This window comes from Parus major, chromosome 5 (genome assembly GCF_001522545.3).
Source record: "Parus major isolate Abel chromosome 5, Parus_major1.1, whole genome shotgun sequence".
Taxonomy (NCBI): domain Eukaryota; kingdom Metazoa; phylum Chordata; class Aves; order Passeriformes; family Paridae; genus Parus; species Parus major.
The window spans coordinates 6688587-6710352 of NC_031774.1; the positions used below are offsets into that span (position 1 = coordinate 6688587).

The 21766-nt window shown below is 47.6% G+C and overlaps 1 protein-coding gene across 2 annotated transcripts; it reads left to right on the forward strand.

The window, feature by feature from the left end:
• Positions 1 to 116: 116 nt before the first annotated feature.
• Positions 117 to 20098, forward strand: RMDN3 (regulator of microtubule dynamics 3). 2 transcript variants are annotated; one of them, XM_015630350.3, is made up of 12 exons: positions 117 to 276; positions 1310 to 1511; positions 2081 to 2227; positions 5820 to 6093; positions 6830 to 6932; positions 7747 to 7807; positions 14347 to 14422; positions 15191 to 15268; positions 16466 to 16564; positions 17120 to 17173; positions 18116 to 18196; positions 18817 to 20098. In XM_015630350.3, the coding sequence occupies exons 1-12, from the start codon at positions 132 to 134 to the stop codon at positions 18868 to 18870; spliced, it is 1374 nt and encodes a 457-aa protein (XP_015485836.2). In that variant the 5' UTR covers positions 117 to 131; the 3' UTR covers positions 18871 to 20098. The 2 variants fall into 2 exon arrangements, with proteins under 2 accessions (XP_015485836.2, XP_018862520.1); XM_019006975.2 differs by having other exon boundaries at positions 5820 to 6087.
• Positions 20099 to 21766: the final 1668 nt, after the last annotated feature.

Genomic DNA, 21766 nt, shown 5'->3' on the forward strand with positions numbered 1-21766 from the left:
CGCGCGCTCACCGCCCCGCGCTCCTGGTGACGTCACGCGCCCGTAGACAGCGCCCCCTTCCCGCCCCGTTGTCGCTTCTCCGTGACGTCATCGCGCCGCGCCGCGGGCGGTGGCGCGCGCCCGGAGCGGCCATGGCGGTGCCGGTGGCGGAGCCGGCCCGGGCCGGGCCCCGGCTGGGGATGGCGCTGGGGCTGGCGGCGGGCGCCGGCCTCTGCCTCGGGCTGCTCTGGGCCATGCGCCGCCGCTCCAAGGAGACGACGAAGCCGCCGCGCCACGGTACGAGCGGGATCGGGCGGCGGGGAAGCCGGGTCGGGATGTGGGGAACGGGGCTGGAATATGCGGAGCGGGGATGGAATCGAGAGGAATGGGGCTGGAGTTGGCGTTGGAATTGGGGCTGGGATAGAGGGAATGGGGAAAATGGGATAGGCATGGAGCTGGAATGGAGGAAATGGAATGGGGCTGGAATAGGAAGAGTAGGGAGAAACGCGATTAGAGCTGGAAGAATGGGATTGAAACGGCGGGAGTGGGGTTGTAATGCGGGAAATGGGATTGGAAAAGGAAGAATGGGGGAAATGGGGCTGGGGTAGGGGAGGATAGGGATTGAATGCGGGGCATGGGGTGGAATGGGGGAGTGGGGCCGAGATAGGGGGAAGTGAGGTTGGGATGTTGGGCTTTTAGAAATGCTAATTCAGAACTCTGAACTCGCTGGGTTTTCCCCACGTCTTTGCGAAACTTCGGGAACAAAAAGTGAAACCGTGCTTTTCACGGTGATCATAGAATAATGGAATTCTGGAATAGTTTGGGTGGGAAGGGACCTTAGAGTTCATCCAGTCCTACCCCCTGCCTTGGACAAGGACACCTTCCACTATCCCAGGTTGCTCCGAACCCCATCCAGCCTGGCTTTGGACACTTCCAGGGATGGCACAGCCACAGCTTCTCTGGGCAGCTTGTGCCAGGGCCTCAGCACCCTCACAGGGCAAGATTCCTTCCCAATATCCCATCCAAATCTCCCATGTTCTAGTTTGGAGTTACTCCCCTTTGTCCTGTCCCTCCAGGCCCTTTCAAAGAGTCTCTTTCCAATTTTCCTTCAGGCCCTGGAAGGCACAGTTGGGTCACCTCAGTGCCTTCACTTTTCCAGGCTGAGCAATCCCAATTCTCCCAGCCTTTCCCTTCAGCAGAGCTGCTCCACCCCTCTGATCACCTTGGTATCCCTATCAAGCCTCCCCTGCACACAGAACTGGTCAGATTTCCCTCCCCTTTGGAATCCTTTCCCGCTTGGCTCTAACAGCCTCGTTGTGCTCTGGTGCAGTCCATACCATGCCCAGAGCGCTGCTCCCGGCGGATGCGGGCGATGGAGCCATGCCCAGCCCCCTGCTGAAGAGGGACGGGGAGCTGGAGCTGCTGGAGCGCCTGGACTGCATGGTGAGGAGCATCGTGGAGCTGAGGAAGGAGGTGGAGGAGCTGCGGAACAGCCTCCAGCACCTGGCGGTGGAGATCGTGGGGGAAGTCAGGTACTGCTCCTCTCTCCTGGGCTTGGAGCAGTCCCTCCCTGGCATGGGAAAACAGCCACAGGATCCCAGGACCTGGGAATGACTGGGCTGGGGGGGACCTCAGAGCTCACCCACCCATGGGCAGGGACACCTTCCACTATCCCAGGTTGCTCCAAGCCCCATCCAACATGGCCTGGAACAATTCCAAGGGATGGGGCAGCCACAGCTTCTATGGGAAATCCATTCCAGTGCTGCACCACCCTCACAGGGAAAGATTCATTCCCTGTATCCAACCTAAATTTCCCCTCTTCCAGTCTGAACCCATTCTGTCACTCCAGCTCCTGGTGCAGAGGCTGGATGAACATCACATCTGTGGATTCTGTTTGCATTGTCCATGGGTTGTCCATGGAGGAGGATTTGCTTTACCTGCAGAACACAACATTAGCTCCATTTGAGTTTATACAAACAGCAGTACACCACCTTGTGAGTTCTTTGGATATAAAGGGAATTGGGTGAAGTCTGCTGGAGAGGAGAAGGGGAATAGCAGATATCTCACTACCAAAGATTTATTTCTCTCCTTTTTCCTCCAGGACCCACCTGGAAGAAACCCAGCGTGTGACTCGCCGGAGGAGGGTCCCCTTCCCCAGGGAGAGAAGTGACTCCACAGGCTCCAGCTCCATCTATTTCACAGCCAGCTCAGGGAATATCAACACAGATGATGGAGAGAGTGAAGGGGGGTAAGCAGAGCACTGGGACAGATGTTTTAGGGGATTTGGTGCCACAGCTGGGCAGTACAGAACATAGGGAAGGGAATTTTCTTCCCCTGCAGCCTGTTTTAATTTGCTTTTATTACAATAAGTGTGTTACTGCCAGGGCCAGACTGAGAGATCTGAAACAATCTTGACTTTTTGAGAAAGGAAGAAAAAATAAATTTATGGGGTTTTAAAGAAATAATTTGATTAAAGAATCTTGCAGAAGGAACAAAAGTGCGAGTCCAGCCTGGCAATGGAGCCGAGAGAGTTTGCAAATCAAATTTGTGGACAGTATGTATTATATGAAAGTGATCAAATCAAAGAATATCCTGAGGTGGAAAGGACCCAGGAGGATCATCCAAGTCCAACTCCTGGCCCTGTGCATGACAGAAGAGTTCTGTGTGGTGTAAGAACATCATTAAAAATGCCAATATAGCTGTGGGTTTAGTCTTGCTAGACAGGTGACAAGTTCTCCTGCACCTGTGATTGCTGATTTTCTGAGGAAGCGCTGCTCTTTTATGCCTGAATCTGACCACTTTTGTAGCTTTTGGGGTATGGAAGTGTGTCCCAAGACAGGTGGTGCTGCTGTATACATTTTCGCAGAGCACTTGGGATGAAATGTCATTTACAGAGGGATTTTAGAGCAGTGGGAGCATTCCAGGGGGAATTTGGGCAGCCAGATGATCTGGAGGCTGATGCCAGCTGGCATTTCAGCAGGGATTTGTCCTTCCAGGACAAAGGATAGGGATTTGTGACTGCCCTAAATCATGTTTATCTCTAATAACTGGAGCTGGTGAGGCAGCAGGGAGCTGCTGTGATCTCATTGGGGTTTTAGAGCTCCATTCAGCTCAAGTGGGTGTTGGAATGAGAGGGAAATTAGGGAAGAGGTGATTCACGGTGGTGTAATAAGTAACGAGGCTGCAGAACAGATTTTGAAACTGTGGAGTTGGTTCTGAAGGCAGGACTTGGATATTTGGGTAACAGCAGGTGCACTGAGTCACCAGGAGGACAATGGTTTGTGTAAAACTGCTGGAAAAGGGGGTTTTGTCCTCACATCCCAGCCCTGGCTGTCCTCAGATCACAGAAAATTGGGAGTTGTGATAGAGGCCAAGAATTCAGAGTTACAGGAAAGACACCTCCTGAGGGGACCGGGGTGTATTTTACTGCAAAACCTCATTAATTTATTGGCAATCCTGTGGTGGTTGGTGGAGTCCTTACATTTTTAATTAGCATCTGTAATTAGCTGTAATGACCAGTGTGGGGATCGATGGATTAACAGCTCTCACCTGATTTAAAACTGGAATCTCAGGTAATGCCACACTCTGGTCCTACACAGAGGTACAAAATTATCAGTCAGGTCAGGACCAGCTGCCTGTAGTGTGCAGTGTTGGCTGCTAGGGATGTAAATGTGCTTGAAAAGTAACATTTTCAGGGTAGGAAATGTAAATTTTGGAAAAAAACTATTGAAGCTTTGGGCCAGGCACTGGGAGGAAGAATGAGCCTGTTGCCAACAGATGGATTTCAGCCGGGTGTTCCTTGCTGACAGCTGAATTCTTTCAGTGAAATTCAGAACAAAGAACCCCCATTTCAGCTTTATTTTGTAAACCACGTGGGCATGAGCAGCTTCTGCAATTTCAGACACAATTCCCAAAAATCTCCCAAGAGTTTTTAGGTAGCTTGTGCTGCTTAATTTTCCTGTGTGGCTTTAGATTTTGGGCTTCTTCACCTTCTCATCCCATGGGCTCTGTTTTCCTTCAGGATCACCATATTAAAGCATTCCAGAGCTTTCCATCATTGTAAACATTGAAAACAGGCTGGTAACACCTAAATCCCTTAATCTCCCTGAAAACTTGGTGTTTCCTTGTCTTTTTGAACTGGCAGAATCTTTTAGGAGCTTCTCTCAGAAAACACAGTTATTTTTTGAGCTCAAGGACCAAAATCTTGGCAGCTGCCAGTAACATGTTGGGGGTTAGGATGGGGAAATCAGGGAGTTAAAGGAGTTTAATTACTGGAAATGAGGAGGTCTAGAGAACTAATGATGCCATTAATGTTAAGAAATGTAAATAAATGAGGATTTTAATCTGAGACAGAGCCGTGCCAGTGTCACCTACCCTTGTGTTGATCTGTTATCCATTAATTCAGTGTCATCTCCAGCATGCATCCTTGCTTTCCTGCCTTTGCAGTGTGAGGCTGATCCTTTGTTTCTTCCTTAAAACGTTTCAGGACAACATGGTGGGGTTTTGAATGTCTGAGTGAGGGTTGGAGGCTGTGGTGAGGGAGCAGAGAGGGGAATTCATGAGAATTAGGGCTGGTTCTCAGGAAGTTTTGATAGCCAGCTGTGTCTTGTTATCTGTGTATGGGCAAAGCCCTGTCACTGCCTCTGTCAGATAGGGGCTGTGGTCACATATCTGTGTCACCAGACAAAGACAGGGCCACAGGGCTGTCCCTGGGAGGAGCAATCAGCCAGGACAGAGGGAAGCACAGCTGAAGTACCCAGTGCCCCCAGAGTGCAGGGAGTTCAGTTCCAGCAGAACTGCTGAAGTTCTCTTGGGCAGTTCCTGACTTAAATCAACAAAATCCCTGTGGTCAAGTGCACATTTTGACGTGACTGGCTGATTTGTGCCTGTTCTCTAGTTAAGGGTTTTCAGGTAAAACTGAGGGGCACAGATAGTCTTGTTTGAAAGGGAATCAGCTCTGTAAGTAGACTCCCTCCTGCTGTGGTACCACTGTGTAACGCTGGTTTAAATTTCAAATTTTAATTCCCAGCTGTAGTAGCTTAATTTTCACCATTTTCAGGGGCTTTACAGGAACACTGAGGTTGGGAGAGACCTCCAAAGTCAGGGAGTCCCACCAGCACCTCCATAATCTCATGTCATAAACCTCATGTCCTGGTTTGTCTGACTACTTTAGCTGCTGGTCATTCCCTGGGTTCTTGCACGTGTGGTGAACCCTTGCTGGATTCCTTGCTGGCAGGATATAATCCTGGTGGTTTTCCCACTGTTCTGCAGCTTTCCAGGTGGCAGTGGGAACAGGCTGTGTAGCATTTAATGTTCGGGGTGGTGGAGGTGTGAGGTGTTGCCAGGACAGCTGTTGTGCCTGACAGTCCCTGGAACAAGCTAAAACCCTGAGGTTATGTTTTTCTTTGCACAGGGATTGTTGAAATTCGCTTTTATCACCTGTACATTTAACTGCATTGTCCTGGCTCTGGTTTTAGCTGTTTAATTCTCTTATCCTGAGGTTAGAAGGGCTGAGAGGGAGGAGCTGTGACAGGGTGTGCAGAGGAGGTGGGGACAAGTAGAATCCTGGAATGGTTTGGGTGGGAAAGGACCTTAAAGCTCACCCATTGCCACCCCCTGCCCTGGGCAGGGACACCTTCCATAGACCAGGTTGCTCAAAACTGACTTGGGACTTAACTTTGTTGCCACCTTCATCCTTCAGCTTTCTGAGGGTGATACAAGAAATGAGGTTGTGTGAGGCACTTGGGTTGTGCAGTTTTCTCTGGGGTAAGCTAAGATACTCTTCCTCTTCTGAGGAATAGCTCCTCAAACTGCTTTGGTGATGTTTTTTTCCCCCAAAGTTACACCACGGCCAACGCCGAGTCCGACTACGACCGGGAGTCGGAGCGGGAGAGCGAGGAAGGGGAGGATGACGTGAGCTGTGACACAGTGAGGGCTGTGCGCAGGGATTCCCTGGATCTGGTCCCTGAGGATGAAACCCCTCTGGTCCTGGATTCCTTGCTGGAGGAGGGGCTGGGGCAGCTCCTGGAGCAGGCTGACCGGCTACACAGCGGGGATGAGCAGGACAAGAGAGAGGGGTTCCAGCTGCTCCTCAACAACAAGCTGGCGGTAAAGGTGCCTTGTTGTATTTTCCAGCACCAGGAAAGGGTCAGCTTGGATATCAGGAGGGATTTCTCCACTCAAAGTCCAACCTGGAACTGATTCCCGCCCTTGTCATCCAGCCCAGAGCATTGAGTGCGGTGTCCAGTCATTCCTTGGACATCTCCAGAGATGGGGACTCCACCACCTCCCTGGGCAGCTCCTTCCATTGCCTGACCACCCTTTTCAGCAAGAAATTCCTCCTGATGTCCAATCTGAACCTGCCCTGACACAACATGAGGCCATTTCCTCTTGTTCTATCCCTTGCTCCCTGGGAGCAGAGCCCGGTTCCCTCTGGCTGCCCCCTCCTGTTAGGGAGTTGTGGAGAAGGTTCCCCCCTGAGCCTCCTTTTCTCCAGGCTGAGTCCCCCAGGTCCGTTCTGTTCCCTTCCCTGGACATGCCCCATCCCCTCCCTCACTGTGTTTGCTGACTTGAGGAACCCAGAGCTGGGCACAGCACAGGAGGTGCCCCTGCAGTTCCTGGCACAGGGGGACAATCCCTGCCCTGCTCCTGTGGCCTCACTGAGTTCTAAACTTGCCCTCGCTTCCCTCCGCTGCAGTTCTGCTTCAGTTCCTTTGGAACTGGGGCATTCTAAGGCTTAGAAAAATCCCTGCATGACTTCAGCTGTGAGTGCCCTGTTCAGCCTTTGTTCTTGACTCCCATTTTCGGGGCCAGGCCGGGCCCTGATGTGGGATGTTTGTGTTCCCTGCAGTACGCGGGGCAGCAGGAATTCCTGTGGCGCCTGGCGCGGGCGCACAGCGACATGTGGGAGCTGACAGAGGACGCGGAGGAGAGGAGATCCTACGCCAGCGGGGGTAAGGAATTCCCTGCCGGCCCACAGGAAGGCTGGCACTCAGCTGTACCACCTCTCCACCTGCCAGCAGGGCCGTGGATTTATTGGTTTTCCTTAGAATCTGGATTTTAGGGGAGTGGGAAGCAGCACTTTAAACAAAAAAAACTTGTGTTTAGCAATTGAGCTTTCTGAAGGAGTCTAAATAGACTGAGACCTACTTAGAGCTGGGAAAGTTGTTTCTCAAGCCTGTCATCCATTTCTCTGTGATACTAAAATAAACCATAAAATAAATATAAAGTAAACAAGCTTAGGCAGCGGCACACTGGATTTTCTCTGTTGCCAGCAAATGCAGATATAAAAACAATACATATTTTTAAATTTGCTTAGGGGAGTCACTTAAATTTCATTCCCTCCTTCTTTACCACCTCAAAGGTGTCTATAAGGTTTTAGGTGAGTTAGAATAGAACAAAAATCATCTTTATTACAGAAAAGATGTGCAACAAAAGATACTAATCTAAATTTTTTTTATTATGCACAGAAGTTATTTAATACTATAGCTAATACATTTATTCTTTTCTGTAAATCAGTGGAGCCACTTAAACATGGAATTTTAAGTTTTATATTGTCCTTTTAGCCATCAATAGGTGCTTAGTTTTCAGCTTTTTGAACCTGCCAGGGGATAAAATTATGTATGGGATGTTTTCAAGCCAAATGCATTATCAAATTAACAAATATATGACTTTTATGCCATTCTGTTACTCTGACAGCCTCAGAGAAAGAAACTGGGAGAGAAAACAACTGAATTTCTTACCTCTGACTACCTTTATTTATTCCAGGGAAGGAAGAGCTGGAACTTGCCTGGCAGAAATGGGATCAAAGCGCTGAGTGCCACCAGTGGTAAGTGACTTTTGACTTCTTGCTTTTAAGAAGTGTAGGAAAAGGACCTGTAGATTTTTGTGAGCTGAGCTGCAGTTAAAAAAAAGAATACAACCCCCCCACAAACTTACTTGCTGTTACTTGCACACTGGTGGTGTTTTTCCATAAAAAGCCATTTTTAACAGCTTTGCTTAGTTGGTGTAAAGAGTAACTTGAAAGACAGTAGGTTTGGTTGTGATGGTAGGAATAAATTTGGGGTATATCTTACATCAGTTTAATTATTAATTTCTCTCTGAAGAGTTCTGGAGGAAAAGCTCCTAAATGGAGCTGCTTTTGAGGCAAGAGGGGATGTGTTTGACTCCATCAGCCAGGCTGAGTGTGAGCTTGGTGCTGTGCCAAATTCCCTATTTTCCACTTAATTCTGGAGGAAGGAGATCCATCACTCTTATCAGACAGGCTTTTAGAGTCTCCCTGGAAGTGTTTTCTGGCACTGCTGGCTCTGGTCTCGTCACCTTGCAAGGCCCTTGGCTTGGAAATGAAGTGACACAGCAGCACATGGCTCTTTTTTATTTAAACTAAGGTATTTTATATATTTGTTCCATGCTAAAATAAGAGATGATCTGCAGTTGAGCCAAGCAGCTGTGGCCAGCATTTCTGCCCAGGATTTCAGGAAGGAGGCAGGAGAGCAGGGGAAGGACCTTGCTCCCTTCAGCATCCTGGATGAGCAGGCTGTGCTTGCAGCTCATGTGTGGAATTTTTAAATGTCCTTTATAAAAATTGCTCTAAAAGAGAGTTTGTGGAGTGGTACAGATATTTGTGGAGATAAGGGAATGTGCTTTTCTGTTACTCTGGTGAATTCTTCTGTGAATGGTGTTTGTCAGCAGTTGCTTTGAAGGAGTGACAACTCTTATATTAGAATAAAAGGGATTTGTTTTCCTCTTTAATGAAAATTATTGGGAAAATAATTTTAAATTATTTTATTATTTTATAATTATGATCAATATAAATATAATTATTTTATAATAATATAAGAAATAATTTTATTATTTATTATTATTATTTATGTTAGCATACATTGCTGAGTGTACAAGAGAGAACAGGATCTGTTCTCTTAAAATGAGTAAATTTACTTGAAGGATAGTTTTGATACTGGCATCTGAATAAATGCCTTTATCATCTTAAACTGTATTTCATTTGTTGGTAATGAATTACTGCTCTCAATTAAAACTTTGATAGGAGGGAAGAATTTGGGAGCAGGAAAATCTCCAGCAGATGAAGTGTTGGGCTCTGTCTGCTGGCTTAACATCTTTGAATTACTGGGGTTTAGTTGCCAGGGTGAATCTTAACATTTGTTTTTTACAAAGGCAGGTTCTTTTTACTCCAGTGTCCAAATATTGACAGTTTTTACTTGAAATTCCAGTCTTGGGACAATTCTTGGCCCCTCAGACCACTTTCCCAAACAGGGATAAGGCTCCTTCCTGCACAGCTACATCTTGCTTCCAATTCTCCAGGGCAGCTGGAGAAAGGAAACAGCACAGCAGCATGTGGGAGGCGTGGGATTTCTTGGGAGTGAATATGTAACTCCCATTATCAGCACACAAATTACTATTTTCTGCCACCAATAGAACAGGAAATTATTCCCTTCCCCACTCTGAAGTGGTCACAAACTGACTTAATTACAATCTTTCTTTATGCAAATTGAATTCACCCTGGGAAGAAAAAACAGCAGAGGTTTTTGGGGGGGGGTTTGATGCCCCAGCTCTTGGGAGAAGCAATCAGAGAACGTTGCTCACATTTATTTAAATTACAGTTTTATTCTGTCATACTTCTCTCTAGTGACTAATTCCCTTGCTGAAGACCCTAATCCTTTATTATCTTCTGTCACAGGGGAATAATTTATTACCTCTCACCACTCATGTTGTCTTTCCAATATTCTTCTCCCTCTTCCTTATGTTTTTTCAGACAAAAGTGAAGGAATTCAGTGCAGGACACAAGCTGTGGGAGTGGCATGGCTTTGTGCTGGTGGGATGGTCCTTTGCATTCTTTCTTTTACACACAGCAGTCAACATCATCTTTCTCTTTCCCACTGCATCCGAAATGGCCACTTTAATAGAAATATTCCCAGTTATTTTGCTGCCTCTCCACACAGGCTCTGTGAAGCCTGATGGTGCAGGTCTCCTGGGCTGCCTTTTTTCTCTGTGTGCATCATTTCATACTGATTTTCTGTTTCATCAGTTGCCTCTTCAAAGTTTGTGGACTCCTTCAGACGAAATTGTGCTGGTTTTTGGTGCTTACTCATTGTCTCTTGAGCTCGTCCTTTCCTCCTGCTGCCCACATCATTCCCAGTTTTTTGAGATGCCGGGGAGGACAAGAGGTACTTTGCCTGCAGTTATCATTGCAAGGAATGCTTTCTCCCCTCGGTGCCTTGTCATTCAGTCATCACTGACATTTTAAAGAAACAAAGAAAGAAAATAACTGGGGGAGGGAAGGTTTTCTGCTGGGGAATCAGTGCTGGCCACAGCTCCTTTCGGGGTTGGATGGTTGGAAGGATTTGGCAGCAGGAGGAAAAGTGGTTTGTCAGGAGTGACTGTGTGGGGCTGTGTCTGGCCTGGCTTTGGGATCTGTCCAAGCTCAAAGGAGAGGCCTTTCATGGCTGTGTTCTGGCTGTGGAGTGGGGGACAAAGCTCTCCTTGTAGTCATTGCTGTTGGAAGCTGGCCGGTCCCAAGGGAGCCATCTCCGGCTGGAATGGAGAGGGAATTTGGTCAGAGCTGCACAGGCAGGCTCAGCCTTGTGCAAAGGGACTGATCTCTGTCCCTGCTGCCCTTTGGAAGTTCCCTTGGGAAATGTTGGAGTTTTGTTGGGCATTTGGTGCCTTAAGAGTAGATCTGTGTATGGGAAATTAGGGATTTACAGGGAATGATCTTAGAGGCTCTCTAAAATTACCTGTTTCTTACCTTGGATTTAGACACCGGAATCATTCTCTGCTTTAATTGTCCAGGATCCCTGAGCAGGTGGAATTTTTGTCCATTTAAACTGATTTCTCCATGAGCTGATTTCAGCTCTTGAGTAGGACAGAGCAAGTTCCCAAGTCTGTTCTTGCTTTTAGGGATGCATGGATGGATGGATGGATGGATGGATGGATTGTGATTGCCTAGACCTTTCAGAATCAGTGATTGCACAGACCTTTCAGAAATTAATTGAGAAACAGCTGTGGCCTCCTAGAATTCCCAGTCCATTCCCTGTGGGTGAGTCGGACATTTTACCCTGGAAATGAAGCTGAAAGCCACTGTTGTGGAAGGAATAGTAAGCTCCAGCCCCCTTGGAGTTATCCTATGTGTAATGGAAAGTGGGATTGGGTTGGATGAGTCTCCAAAATGTGCCCTTTCTTCTGGAGAGTCTGGCAGTTTGGTGGAACATCTTGATCACCAGCTCTTTTCAGTTCCGTGGGTACATCTGGCTGTCCGTGGGCAGATCCAGGATTTTTGAAAAGTCACAGCATTCCGGATATGCCTGGGAAATGGCTTGAATTTAACACCTGGCAGGGCTTCAGGATTTAACTCTTGGTGCATCACTGCCCAGATCTGGCCAATTCTGAGCTAGATTTTGGATTTATGAGCCGAGCATTTTCTGTTCCACAGGCAGATTAAACAGGGAATTTGCTGTCAGCGTGATTTGGGGCAGGGGCAACTCTGGGAATAGGTGTTAGTTCAGAATGTAGTGGAGGGAAAATATCATGGAATTAGAGCTGTCTGAATGCATCCCCCTGACTTGTGTGCCCTGGAAGGTGAATTCAGAAATGTGAACATCCAGAAGACAGGAGCTCTCCCATACGGATGTCTGTGTTTTCCCCTTGGAAAAGCCAAAGGTTTTTTTTCCCAACCTCTTCAGGATCAGCTGGTCATTAATTTCAGGTTGAGTCACTGGGAATTTTGCTGTCTCTCCCAAAGTACTAATTCCCAAATAAATTCTTACTTCAATTTTTGGTTGTTGCAGTCTAAATATCTGCCTGCTAATTCCCTGTCCCCTCTCTCAAGTGCAGGGACTCACATACATCTACCCAGTGCACAGGAAGGTGAAAAACTGGGAATGCTCACAAAATATTGGGAAAACTGTCTTTGGCGTGGCTAAAAGAGCTAAGAGCTGTATTTGGGCTGGCAGAGCACCCTGACTGTGGAGGGGAGGTGCTGGAAGCTGTGTATTCCATGGCAGAGTCCTGCTTCCAGGGAGGTCGGGATGCAGAACTCAAAAAGCCCTTCACAGTCCTGAGCCTGGGGATTTAAGCTCTCTCATCAGGCTCTCTCAGCTGGGGCTTCCTGCTTCCACAGAGTTTATTTTCTGATAAATGGGGAAATCCTGAGCTGAGATTCCTGTGGGAATTGGTGTGTCAGCAGCTTAATGAGGAGTCTGGCTACTAATTAAATCAAGGGATATCCTAAGGAAAGGTCTGGATGGGTTGAGCAGTAATGTGTAGGGCACCCACTGGTTACAAAGGATGAAAATCCCCGTAATCGTTATTTTTAATCTCTCCTGCTGCTCAGCCCTCCTGCACCTCCACAGTGCCTCTGGTGACGCTCATCCTGAGGCATCCCATCGAATGAGCTGGAATGAATGACTTCATCCTGCCAAGCTGAGCAAGCAGGGGAGAGAACAGCAGAAAGCAGAGCCTAAAATCCCAGAAGTGCAGAGTTGTGGGTGTGAAAATCCCCAGCAGTCCAGTGGCCCTGAACTGGGATCAGCAAAGCTGGGTTGGGGAGAATCATCTTTCCTGGGAATACAATGAAAAAGCAAAACAGGTGTCTCTTCCCCTATGTATTTTTTAGTTTATTTCATGGCACCAAAGTAGGACTGCAATTTAATTTACTGCTGCTTTTATGGCTTTTTCATCAACATTTCACCAGGCTGTTAAAAAACCTCTGGAATTTATATCTGACATGAGACAACTGCATGATTTATTGTCTAGGAGTATTTTATCTCATGATCTTAGAAAATAAGTTTTTTATTGGCTTGTATTTCTCAACCCCTGTCATGCTGTGGTTAGGGATGTTTAGTCCAGGCTGGTGTATGTTAAGAAACAAACTGGAGAAGATCCTAAAAACACTTACTCCATCATCTGCACACAACAGAATGGTGCAGTGGAGCCCCAGCAGCAGGAAAAGATTTTTGTCCCATAACTCACTGATCCGGTAATTCTTGACATTACCATGAAAAATAAGAATTTTAGAGCTGATCTAGAGCTTTTCCACAAGAAAGTTAATAAATTAAAGGAAGAGATTTAAGGCAAAATGCTAAATTGTTCATGCAACTTTACACACTGGAAATGGAGCAGCGAGGTGTGAGGGGATTTGTGGGATTTTGTGACTCTGAGGAAAGTGTAATTGGAGATTTAAAGGTCTCCTGACAGATTCCTGCACATCTGCTGTGGTTAATCATCCCAAAGGATGCTTTGGGAAATTGATGCCAGTATCTGTGGCAGCACTGGGTGTGGGTGTAGGAAAGGGGCTTTTTATTTGCATCTTTCTGCCTTTCAGCTTTATTTTTTGCAAGGATAAGCCATGTTATTTATTTGTCTATCTCTTCCACCTGATACTTCTTAAGCCAAACTTGGAGAAGGGGTGGAAATGTCCTCCACTCCCAGAGCTCTTGCCTGAGCAGGATTAGAGGCCAAACTTCCATCTGCATGTTGTGTCCCACTTGAGAGCTCTCTGAGCTGCTGTTGTCTCTTGGGAAGTGATGCAGGGAGGGAGGTTTTGAACCCCTGTGCTGCAGGGAGGTGAGATGGGAGGGCGCAAATCCACAGGGGATTAATCTTGAATTTCACAGCTCGTGCAGTAACTGCTTTTGCTGGGGCCTTGCTTCTCAGGCTCACAACTCACAGTCTCTGACTGGACAAAACTAAATGGCTTTGCACTTTCAGCACTGAACATGTGTCATTCTGTTTCCCAGCTGCAGGATGTAGGTAGGTTTTCCAAGTATTTCCCTGTGTGCTGCAGCTGGGCTGCTGCGTGAGGAGGTCGCTGTGCCCCGTAGTTCATTAGAGCTGCTCCTAGTCTGCCTCTTGCTGTAAGTAGAGTGAAGTAACTTCACCCTGCACTGCTCTGTGTTCTGGCACAGTTTTCCCTGCTCAGAGAAGCAGTTCCAGGTGTGGAAGTGCGCTGCTCCTGGTTTTTAGCCATCGGTGCAGTGAGTTTGTGTCACACCCAACCCCTCCGGCTGCCTCATCCTTTGAGCTCATTCCTTCCTGGGAGCTACATTTTTGCTGCTTATGTCTTTTCCCTGTGAGGGATGTGCTGTATTCCTTGTTTTCCCCACTAAGGTATGAAGCTTTAATGCAATTCACAGAATCCTGGGATGGTTTGGGTTGGAAGGAACCTTAAAGTTCATCCTGTTCCACCCCTGCCATGGGCAGGGTCACCTTCCACTATCCCAGGCTGCTCCAAGCTTTGTCCAGCCTGGCTTTGAGCCCTCATAGATCTTCCTTCTGCAGCCATGGACAGCAGGTAAATGTGGATTAAATGTGGATTCAATCCCAGCTGGCTCATGCAGATGTCTCCCCATGCAGGTTTGCCATCCTTTGTGGGCAGGTATCAGAATATGAGAGCATTCCCAAGCGCATCCAGGCTGGATATGTTTTCAAGGTGAGTGGCCAGGAGATGCTGGCCTTTGTGTGAGTACCAAACACTTATTTCTGCAGCAGGAAATAGGGAAAATTGGCTCCAGTTCTTCTTAGGGAAGCAGTAGATCTCAGAGATGCCATGAGTGGGTGGTTTGGGGTGAGGAGGCTGATTCCAACCATGCCTTTTGGGAGTGACTGATCTGCAGTTTTACACACTATAATTGCAGAAAAAGGAGAAATCTTGCAAATTAATTTAGGCAAAGGATGAGACTTAGAGCTTGAAACATGGAATTATTATGTGGTGATGAGATACAGCACCAGGTTCTCTGCAGTACCTACCTGTGAACAACCTGCACCCTCCCAGGAAGCAGTTACTGCTCAAAGAGGACTTCTTTTGTCTCAGATTCCATTTTTTTTTTATTCCTATTATTATTACTATTATTATGATGTCTTGTGGATGTTCCAGGGGAAGAGGATGTACATGGAACAGGCCACAGGTAATTGTTTCCCCATCAGCCTTTGGCAAGATCAGTGAGGTTATGGCAAAGCTCTGGAGCAGGAATAAAATGCAGGTGTGTGTCCAGTATTTCCTGTCCCTGAGGCTGGAGAAATGCTGCTTTTCCTTTCACTGAATCCACTCTTGGGAAAATTCAGGATCTGTAGCTGTAATTTTACTGATTGTGACACTGAAACTGTGGATTTCTTCCTTTGCTCTTTCTCCACGTGCTGTCGTGGGTATTTAATTTGCTTTTGACAAAGATGTGACGCGTGCTGGTGGTGCTTCCCACAGGAACACATTGATAAAGCCATTGCCCTGAAGCCACAGGACCCACAGCTCTACTATCTCCTGGGCAGGTGGTGTTACCAGGTAACAGAGTTTATTATCACCTCCTGGGCAGGCCTCTGAAGGGTTCAGAGCTCCAGCTTCAGGTTTTTAGTCACTGCTGGTGGCATGGGAGGTAAAATGGCAAAGGGTGGGTTAGGAAAAGCCCAAGCTGCGAACTCCTTTCCTGTTCCCAGGGCTTTACTCGGTAAAAACAACCTTCCTTCCACCCTCTGAGCACACAGGGATGTGGTCAAGGCCATCTGAGGAGCTTCTGTTCACAGTGCTGGTGTGTGATGTGTTGCACGTGTCCCCCTGACCCTGCCACACACAGAACTGGAGGCACTGGAAGCATGTGCCAGCTGCTTTATGCTTCCTGACGGGGAAAAGCTTGGAGTCAGATGCCATCAATCAGATTTAGAGCCTAAAAAGGGGAATAAAAGTCTGCACTGACTGCTGCTGTTCCATTTGTGCCATTGGAAAGCACTTTGTTGGGAGTGGAGCCACGGTGCAGGGATTGTAACTAGGATAATTGACAGTGGGAATTATAGAGCAGCCCTGAGCTGAACTGCTGGGAGCTCCTGGCTCTTTTTCCTGTGGGGAAAATCCTTCCTTCATGCTGAGCTTGGGGCTGCTGAGGCCATGGAATAAAACCATGGATGGAAAGTATGGTAGTGCTCCATTTAGTCTGCATCGTGAGAATTATACAGGATTAAACAAGGGAGGTGGTGGAGTCCCCATCCCTGGAGGTGTTCAGGGAATGCCTGGAGGTGGCACTCAGTGCTCTGGGCTGGGTGACAAGGTGGGGATTGTCACAGGTTGGCCTCCATGGGCTGGGTGGGTTTTTCCAACCTAAATGATCCCATAATTATTTGGTGGGCAGGCTTCAGCCTGCCTCTCCCAAGGAATCTCTGGGTGGGGGGAGGAGCAGGTTCTTATGGAAAGTTTAGACTGGGAGAAGGGAGGGCACAGCTGGGGGCTGGTTTGGCTGCAGCATGGCAGGTTGGGATCTGGGGCCATCCAAATCCCCAGTGTATGCAAGTGCATAAGCTGACTCGGGACAAGGGAAAGCGAATCGGGTTAAATTCTGTGGCCGGACTTGGATACTCCATCGGAATATTCCAACCCTGCCGAGGGGTTTGGCTTCCTTCCGGGTGCAGGAGCAGCTCCCAGGGACAGGGCAGGCCCTTTTTGCTGGGCTGGTGTTGGATGGGTGGCCAGGTTGCCCTTTTCTCTCTGCAGGTTGCCCACCTGGGCTGGCTGGAGAAGAGGACGGTGTCGGCGCTGTTCGAGGCGCCGCCGACGGCCACGGTGCAGGACGCGCTCCAGAACTTCCTGCGGGTAAGGAAATCTGGGAATCTGCCAGGCAAGGGCATCACTGACCTGCACAGCCCACAGGGATGGGAGTGGGGTGCTTGGATCCCTCACTGGTGCTTCCCCACGGCCTGGGACCTGGGTAAAAGAAAGCTGATGAGATGGAAAGTTGTGAAACCTCCGTTCCAGGATAGCCAGACAGAAGAATGGGATGTTGAAGATGTCAGAATTACAGCTCAGAGTGTTGGGAATTGGTTTAGGGGGCATTGGTTTTCCTTTCTAAGGCTGCACAGAAATTCCTTCTTGCTCAATACTGGATGCATCTGGGCTGTGCTTCCAGGGGCTGGGAGCTGGGAGCTCCTCCCTCAGAATATTTTAGTTAAAGCCTGGCTAACTTTTCCATTTCAAACTTTTCCAGACAGCTGTTTGAAGGTTTCAGGGGCATAGTGCTTTATGTATTTATTAGGATTCTCCTTCTTGCCATCAGTTTTTTTTTTTCCTTTAAAAGCTGCAATGAGCCTGATGTAAGAATTAACTGTGTCCTTGCATGTTGTAATATCACACCCTCCCTCTGTTCTGTAGGTCGAAGAGCTGAGCCCAGGGTTTTCCAAAGCAGGAAGAGTTTACATTGCCAAGGTAACCACTCACTTGTTTGTTCGGAGGGTAAGAAATACTTGTATTAAAAATCACCTTTGGCTGTGAAGTGCTGACTGGGTAGAAAATACTCCATGCAGGAGCAAGATTTTATAGAATGATAATATTTTTTTTTATCTTTTAAATCTTCTTAGGCCAAATCACCTCGTGCAGAGGCTTTAAGATTGAGGGGTTTTTCCTTTGAGTCACCCAGTGGAGCATCCCTGGTTTTTAACAGATTAATTTCTGTATAAAGCAGGAATAGTGACTTGGTAGCCACAGGCTGGAGGTTTAGTCCTTCTCCACCACAACTTCTGTGGTGATACAGCCAGAGAATCATGGGGAAAAATAAAGTATTTCTCTTTTCCTGTCCAGCAGGGGAGTCTTGAGCCCTCTTGCTGAGGGGGTTTTAGCACCCATTTCCTTTTCTTGGGTTTATTTCATGGTCTCCAAATACCTCCAAGACTCTCTGAGCACCCAAAATCTTTCTGTTCCCAGAGGGATCACTGTGCCTCAGCTGCTGGTCACATGGAGAATATTTCATACCTGCTTTAGGACCTGAGACTCCTGTAGATAATATCTATTACACTTTCAACAGTCTGGGTTTCAACATGTGCTCCCAGGAGAGAGGTTTCAGTGGAGGAAATGGTGTGAGGAAATAGCAACTGAAAATCCAAGTAGAGCTTTGAAAAGAGTAAAAACCACAGAGACACCTTAAAATGTCCAACCAAAACCCAATCTCCTTGCCCAAAATGAAAGGGAGTCAAAAATATTTAGTATTCCAAGATCTGGTGGTGCTTCTGAGGCCTTGTGGCTGATACTGCAGGAAATGCCAGTGCAGAGGGTTAAGAGGCAGGAAGAGCTCTTTTTAGCAGTTGCCCAGTTCCATTTGCTGCCTGTTTTTTTCCATTTAACCCTTCTCCCATTGCCATTTTCCCTTCCCAGTGCTACAAGGACCTCGGGAACGCCTCGGCGGCGGTGCTGTGGATGGACCTCGCTTCGGAGCTGCAAGGGAACACCAAAGAGGTAACGCTCAGCTGTTAAACCTCAGAGCAAAAATGGGTCCTGCCCCTCTCCTCTGCTCCCCTGAGATCCCAGCTGGATCACTGCACCCACAGGGAGGACAGGGAGCAAATCCAGAGGAGGGACAAATTGGTTGGGAGGGATGGAGCACCTCTGCCGTGAGGAAAGGCTGAGAGGATTGGGATTGTTCAGCCTGGAATAAAGAAGCTTCGTGATGCCCTAATTGAGGCCTTCCAGTGACAGGAAAGGTGGAGAGAGACAGTTTTACAAGGGTCTGGAATGACAGGAAAAGGGGGAGTGGCTTCAGACTGAAAGAGATTATGCTTGGATCAGGTATTAGGAAGAAATCCTTCCCTGTGAGGGTGCTGAGGCACAGGTTTCCCAGAGAACCGTGGCTGCCCCATCCCTGGAAGTGTCCAAGGCCGGACTTGGAACAACCTGGACTTGTGAACGGTGTCCCTGCCCAGGAACTGGATGGGCTTTAAGGTCCTTTTCAACCCAAACCATTCCAGGACTCCACAATGTGCTCAAAAGCTGGTTTGGGGTTGGAGATAAAGAAGGAAAATAGTGTTTTTTATTCTAATTGAGTTGTACATTTATCTGTTTCCCTCTCGCGTTTCCAGGATGTAGAAAGCCAGAGGGAACTTGAGGAGATGCGCTCGGTCTGGGAGGAATAATTTTGGCAAAACTCATCCCATTGCAGAGACAGTAAAATTCCAAATGGATTTCATGATCCTGATAATTCCAAGTACACTTCAAGGATAAACAACAAGAGCTTACAGGAAAAGACCCAGCAGCACATCCAGGAAAACATCTTGGAATTAATGGGATAAAATCGTGGTTTAGTTTCCTTTGCAGGGCACTGCATGTGTTTGATTTTAGGATCCCTAAAAATGTTACATTCCTGAAAAATGGGGGGGAGTGTGGGGGTTTATAGGTAGAGGTTGTGATATAAAAATATTTGTGGTTTTATATATATATATTTATGGCAGATATATGTGAGATGGATACTTTGTGATATAAGTATGTATTATATATATTTTATATATGTGTGTATAAATATATATATATATATATCTCTTTATTTATATATAATATATATATATGCACATATATATTTTATATCACACACTCTGCCTGTTGGGAAGCCTTGCTGGTGAGCTCCCAATTCATTCCTGAGGAAAACTTGAGCCAAATTTTTTTCTAGTTTATTTGTATTCTCTTTTCTGTAGTAATTAATGATATCAGTTGTAATAACTGATAAAAGCCTTTTGTGGATGTTTTGGGGAGATCAGTTTCCAGGTGGGACCAAAGAACATTTCTGCACAATCCAGACTGGATTTTAAGAGGTTCATTTCTTTGTGAAAGAAGCGAGGAATAGGATTTTGTTTAGGATTTTGAATTTAGGATTTTCTCCCAGTGATGTTTCTGTCTTCCCTCACACGAGGCTGAAAACTTCTGTCCCTCCAAACCGTGCTGCTGTGGTTTAAATGGAATTACTGAGTTGGGGAAATAGTTCTTGATCAAAGAACAGGTTACAGGAGCGGGAATATCCTGTGGCAAAGATGATGTTTTGCTGTGATGATCTTCTGCCACTGACCAGATTCATTCTCTTCGAATTAATTATCTCCTGGACTAACGAGGTGATGCTGAGTAGGTGAAGCCAACAACTGACATTCCTCTTGTGGCTCCTGAGGACCAAACAGGAACAGGGAACTGTGCTGGATGCTGACACAGATGGGGAAGGAAAACGTCTTGTGGAATTCCCCACATCAAGGCTTTGTTCATATCCCTTAAAATTCCAATGGCAGCTACTGAACACTAATTCCTGAGTGTCTGTTTCATGCTGGGGGGGTTGTGAGGGGTTAAGTGAGGAGTGTGAGAGTAAAACATTCCTGAAATCACTTTTTTTTCCTTTGCACTGTGATGAGTTTGTTACTTCCTGAAAATAACACATGGGGGGAAAAACGCAGCAGACTCCAGCTTTAAAACTTCCTGAATTTCGTGTCTGGATGCTGCAGGGCTGGGTGACAGCCTCGGGCACAGGCCTGGGGGAGGTGTGGGAGGGTTTGGAGCAATGGGAGGAACTGGATGGAGCGATGGGCCTGTGCTCCTGCCAGCAGGGCTGGCCTTTGGCTCCTTGTCAGGAATGTGGTGGCAGCCCCGGGAGAGGCTGGAGGTGAGACCTGGGGCAGTGTCTGGGACTGATCCAGGGCAGGGCAGGGTTTCCCGGTGGGGGCTTGGCCCCACACGCTGAGTTTAGGCAGGATCAGGGTGACAGATGCTGCATTTTGTGCATCCTGAGAGTTTCTGTCCCTCCTGGAGATTTCCTGCCGGGATGGGGCAGCGCAGGGAGCAGAATTAAACCTGCACCTCCCGTGGGCATTGCTGGCCTTTGTCTCTCTGTTGTGCCATCAGGCCGTGGGAATTTGCTGCTGTCACTGCCACTGCCACCCCACCAGGGGCTGCATCCTCCTGGCAGCCCTTGCCAGCCCCACACACGAGCTCCAGTGGTGCCTCTGCCGTGTTGGGAGTGTTTGCTGGGAATGTGCCTCACCCCTCGGAGTATCCTTTTGTTCCAGAGCAGACAGACAGAGCTTTTGGGCTTGTCAGCCTCAGAGCTGGATTGCAGAAGTCCCTGGAGAGAAGAATGACAGTGAAGTTTGCCCAAGTGGTGCTTTCAGACCCCACCTGACAGTGTTTGCTTTCTGTCAGAGGTCGCTGTGCATTTGCACTGCAGGGAACGAATGTCCCCATCCCAGTTCAGCCCAGCACATCCCAAAGGCTCTTACGGGAATATTTATCCTTTCCTTCCCCTTGTGATAATCTCCATCCCACCACGAGCCTTTCCTTGACTTCTCCTGGAGCAAACCCCATGGCAGAGGCAGTTTGCAAAGGAGCCCAGAGCTGTGTTTGGAGCAGGGAGAGCTGAGAGCTGCATCTGCCTGTGCTGCCCCAGCCTGGCAGCATCCACATGGAACAGCCTAGGGGATCAGATGGAGCAAAATCCCTTCATGGAAGAGGTTTTCTCCTGTGCAGATCAGGCATGGGGCAGGCAGTGAACTTTGGAAATCAGCTGATTTCCCCCAGGAAGCATCACTCACATCAGCATGAATGACATGACACATGTCCACCACTCAGGATTCACCCAGCCAAAATCAAAATGGGTCTGAGAACTTGAAATAACGTGGAAGGAGAAGAAATTATCTCTCCCTCTCCCCTCCCCTTTCCCCTTCCCTCCCCTTTCTCCTTCCTTTCCCCTTACCTTTTTCTTTCTTCCTTCCTCCCTCCCTCCCTACCTGGCTGTGAGTTTGTGTTCTCACTGGGAAACTGGAAATAACAATTAATTAATTGCAAAAACGTTTTCTGAAAACTTTCCCCTTTGCTGGTAGATCTTCTCTTTCTGCCTTTGAATTTACAGATGTTCCCTGCTGTCATTTGCCCTGCCTGAACTCCTTGCAGCTCCTAACTGGGAAAATCTGGGATAACTTAGAGGGGACAGAGGTGAAATTTTTAGCTGAAAACCTGGAGTAATTGAGAGGGGTCACAAGAACTGTTTGTGTAGGAAGATAC

What these genes read in the sequence shown, in the direction of transcription:
- RMDN3 (XM_015630350.3), top strand. Translation starts at nt 132, where the DNA reads ATGGCGGTGCCGGTGGCGGAGCCGGCCCGGGCCGGGCCCCGGCTGGGG. An exon ending in GAGATCGTGGGGGAAGTCAG is followed by an intron (nt 1,512 to 2,080) that starts GTACTGCTCCTC and finishes TTTTTCCTCCAG; the next exon opens with GACCCACCTGGAAGAAACCC. An exon ending in GATGGAGAGAGTGAAGGGGG is followed by an intron (nt 2,228 to 5,819) that starts GTAAGCAGAGCA and finishes TTTCCCCCAAAG; the next exon opens with TTACACCACGGCCAACGCCG.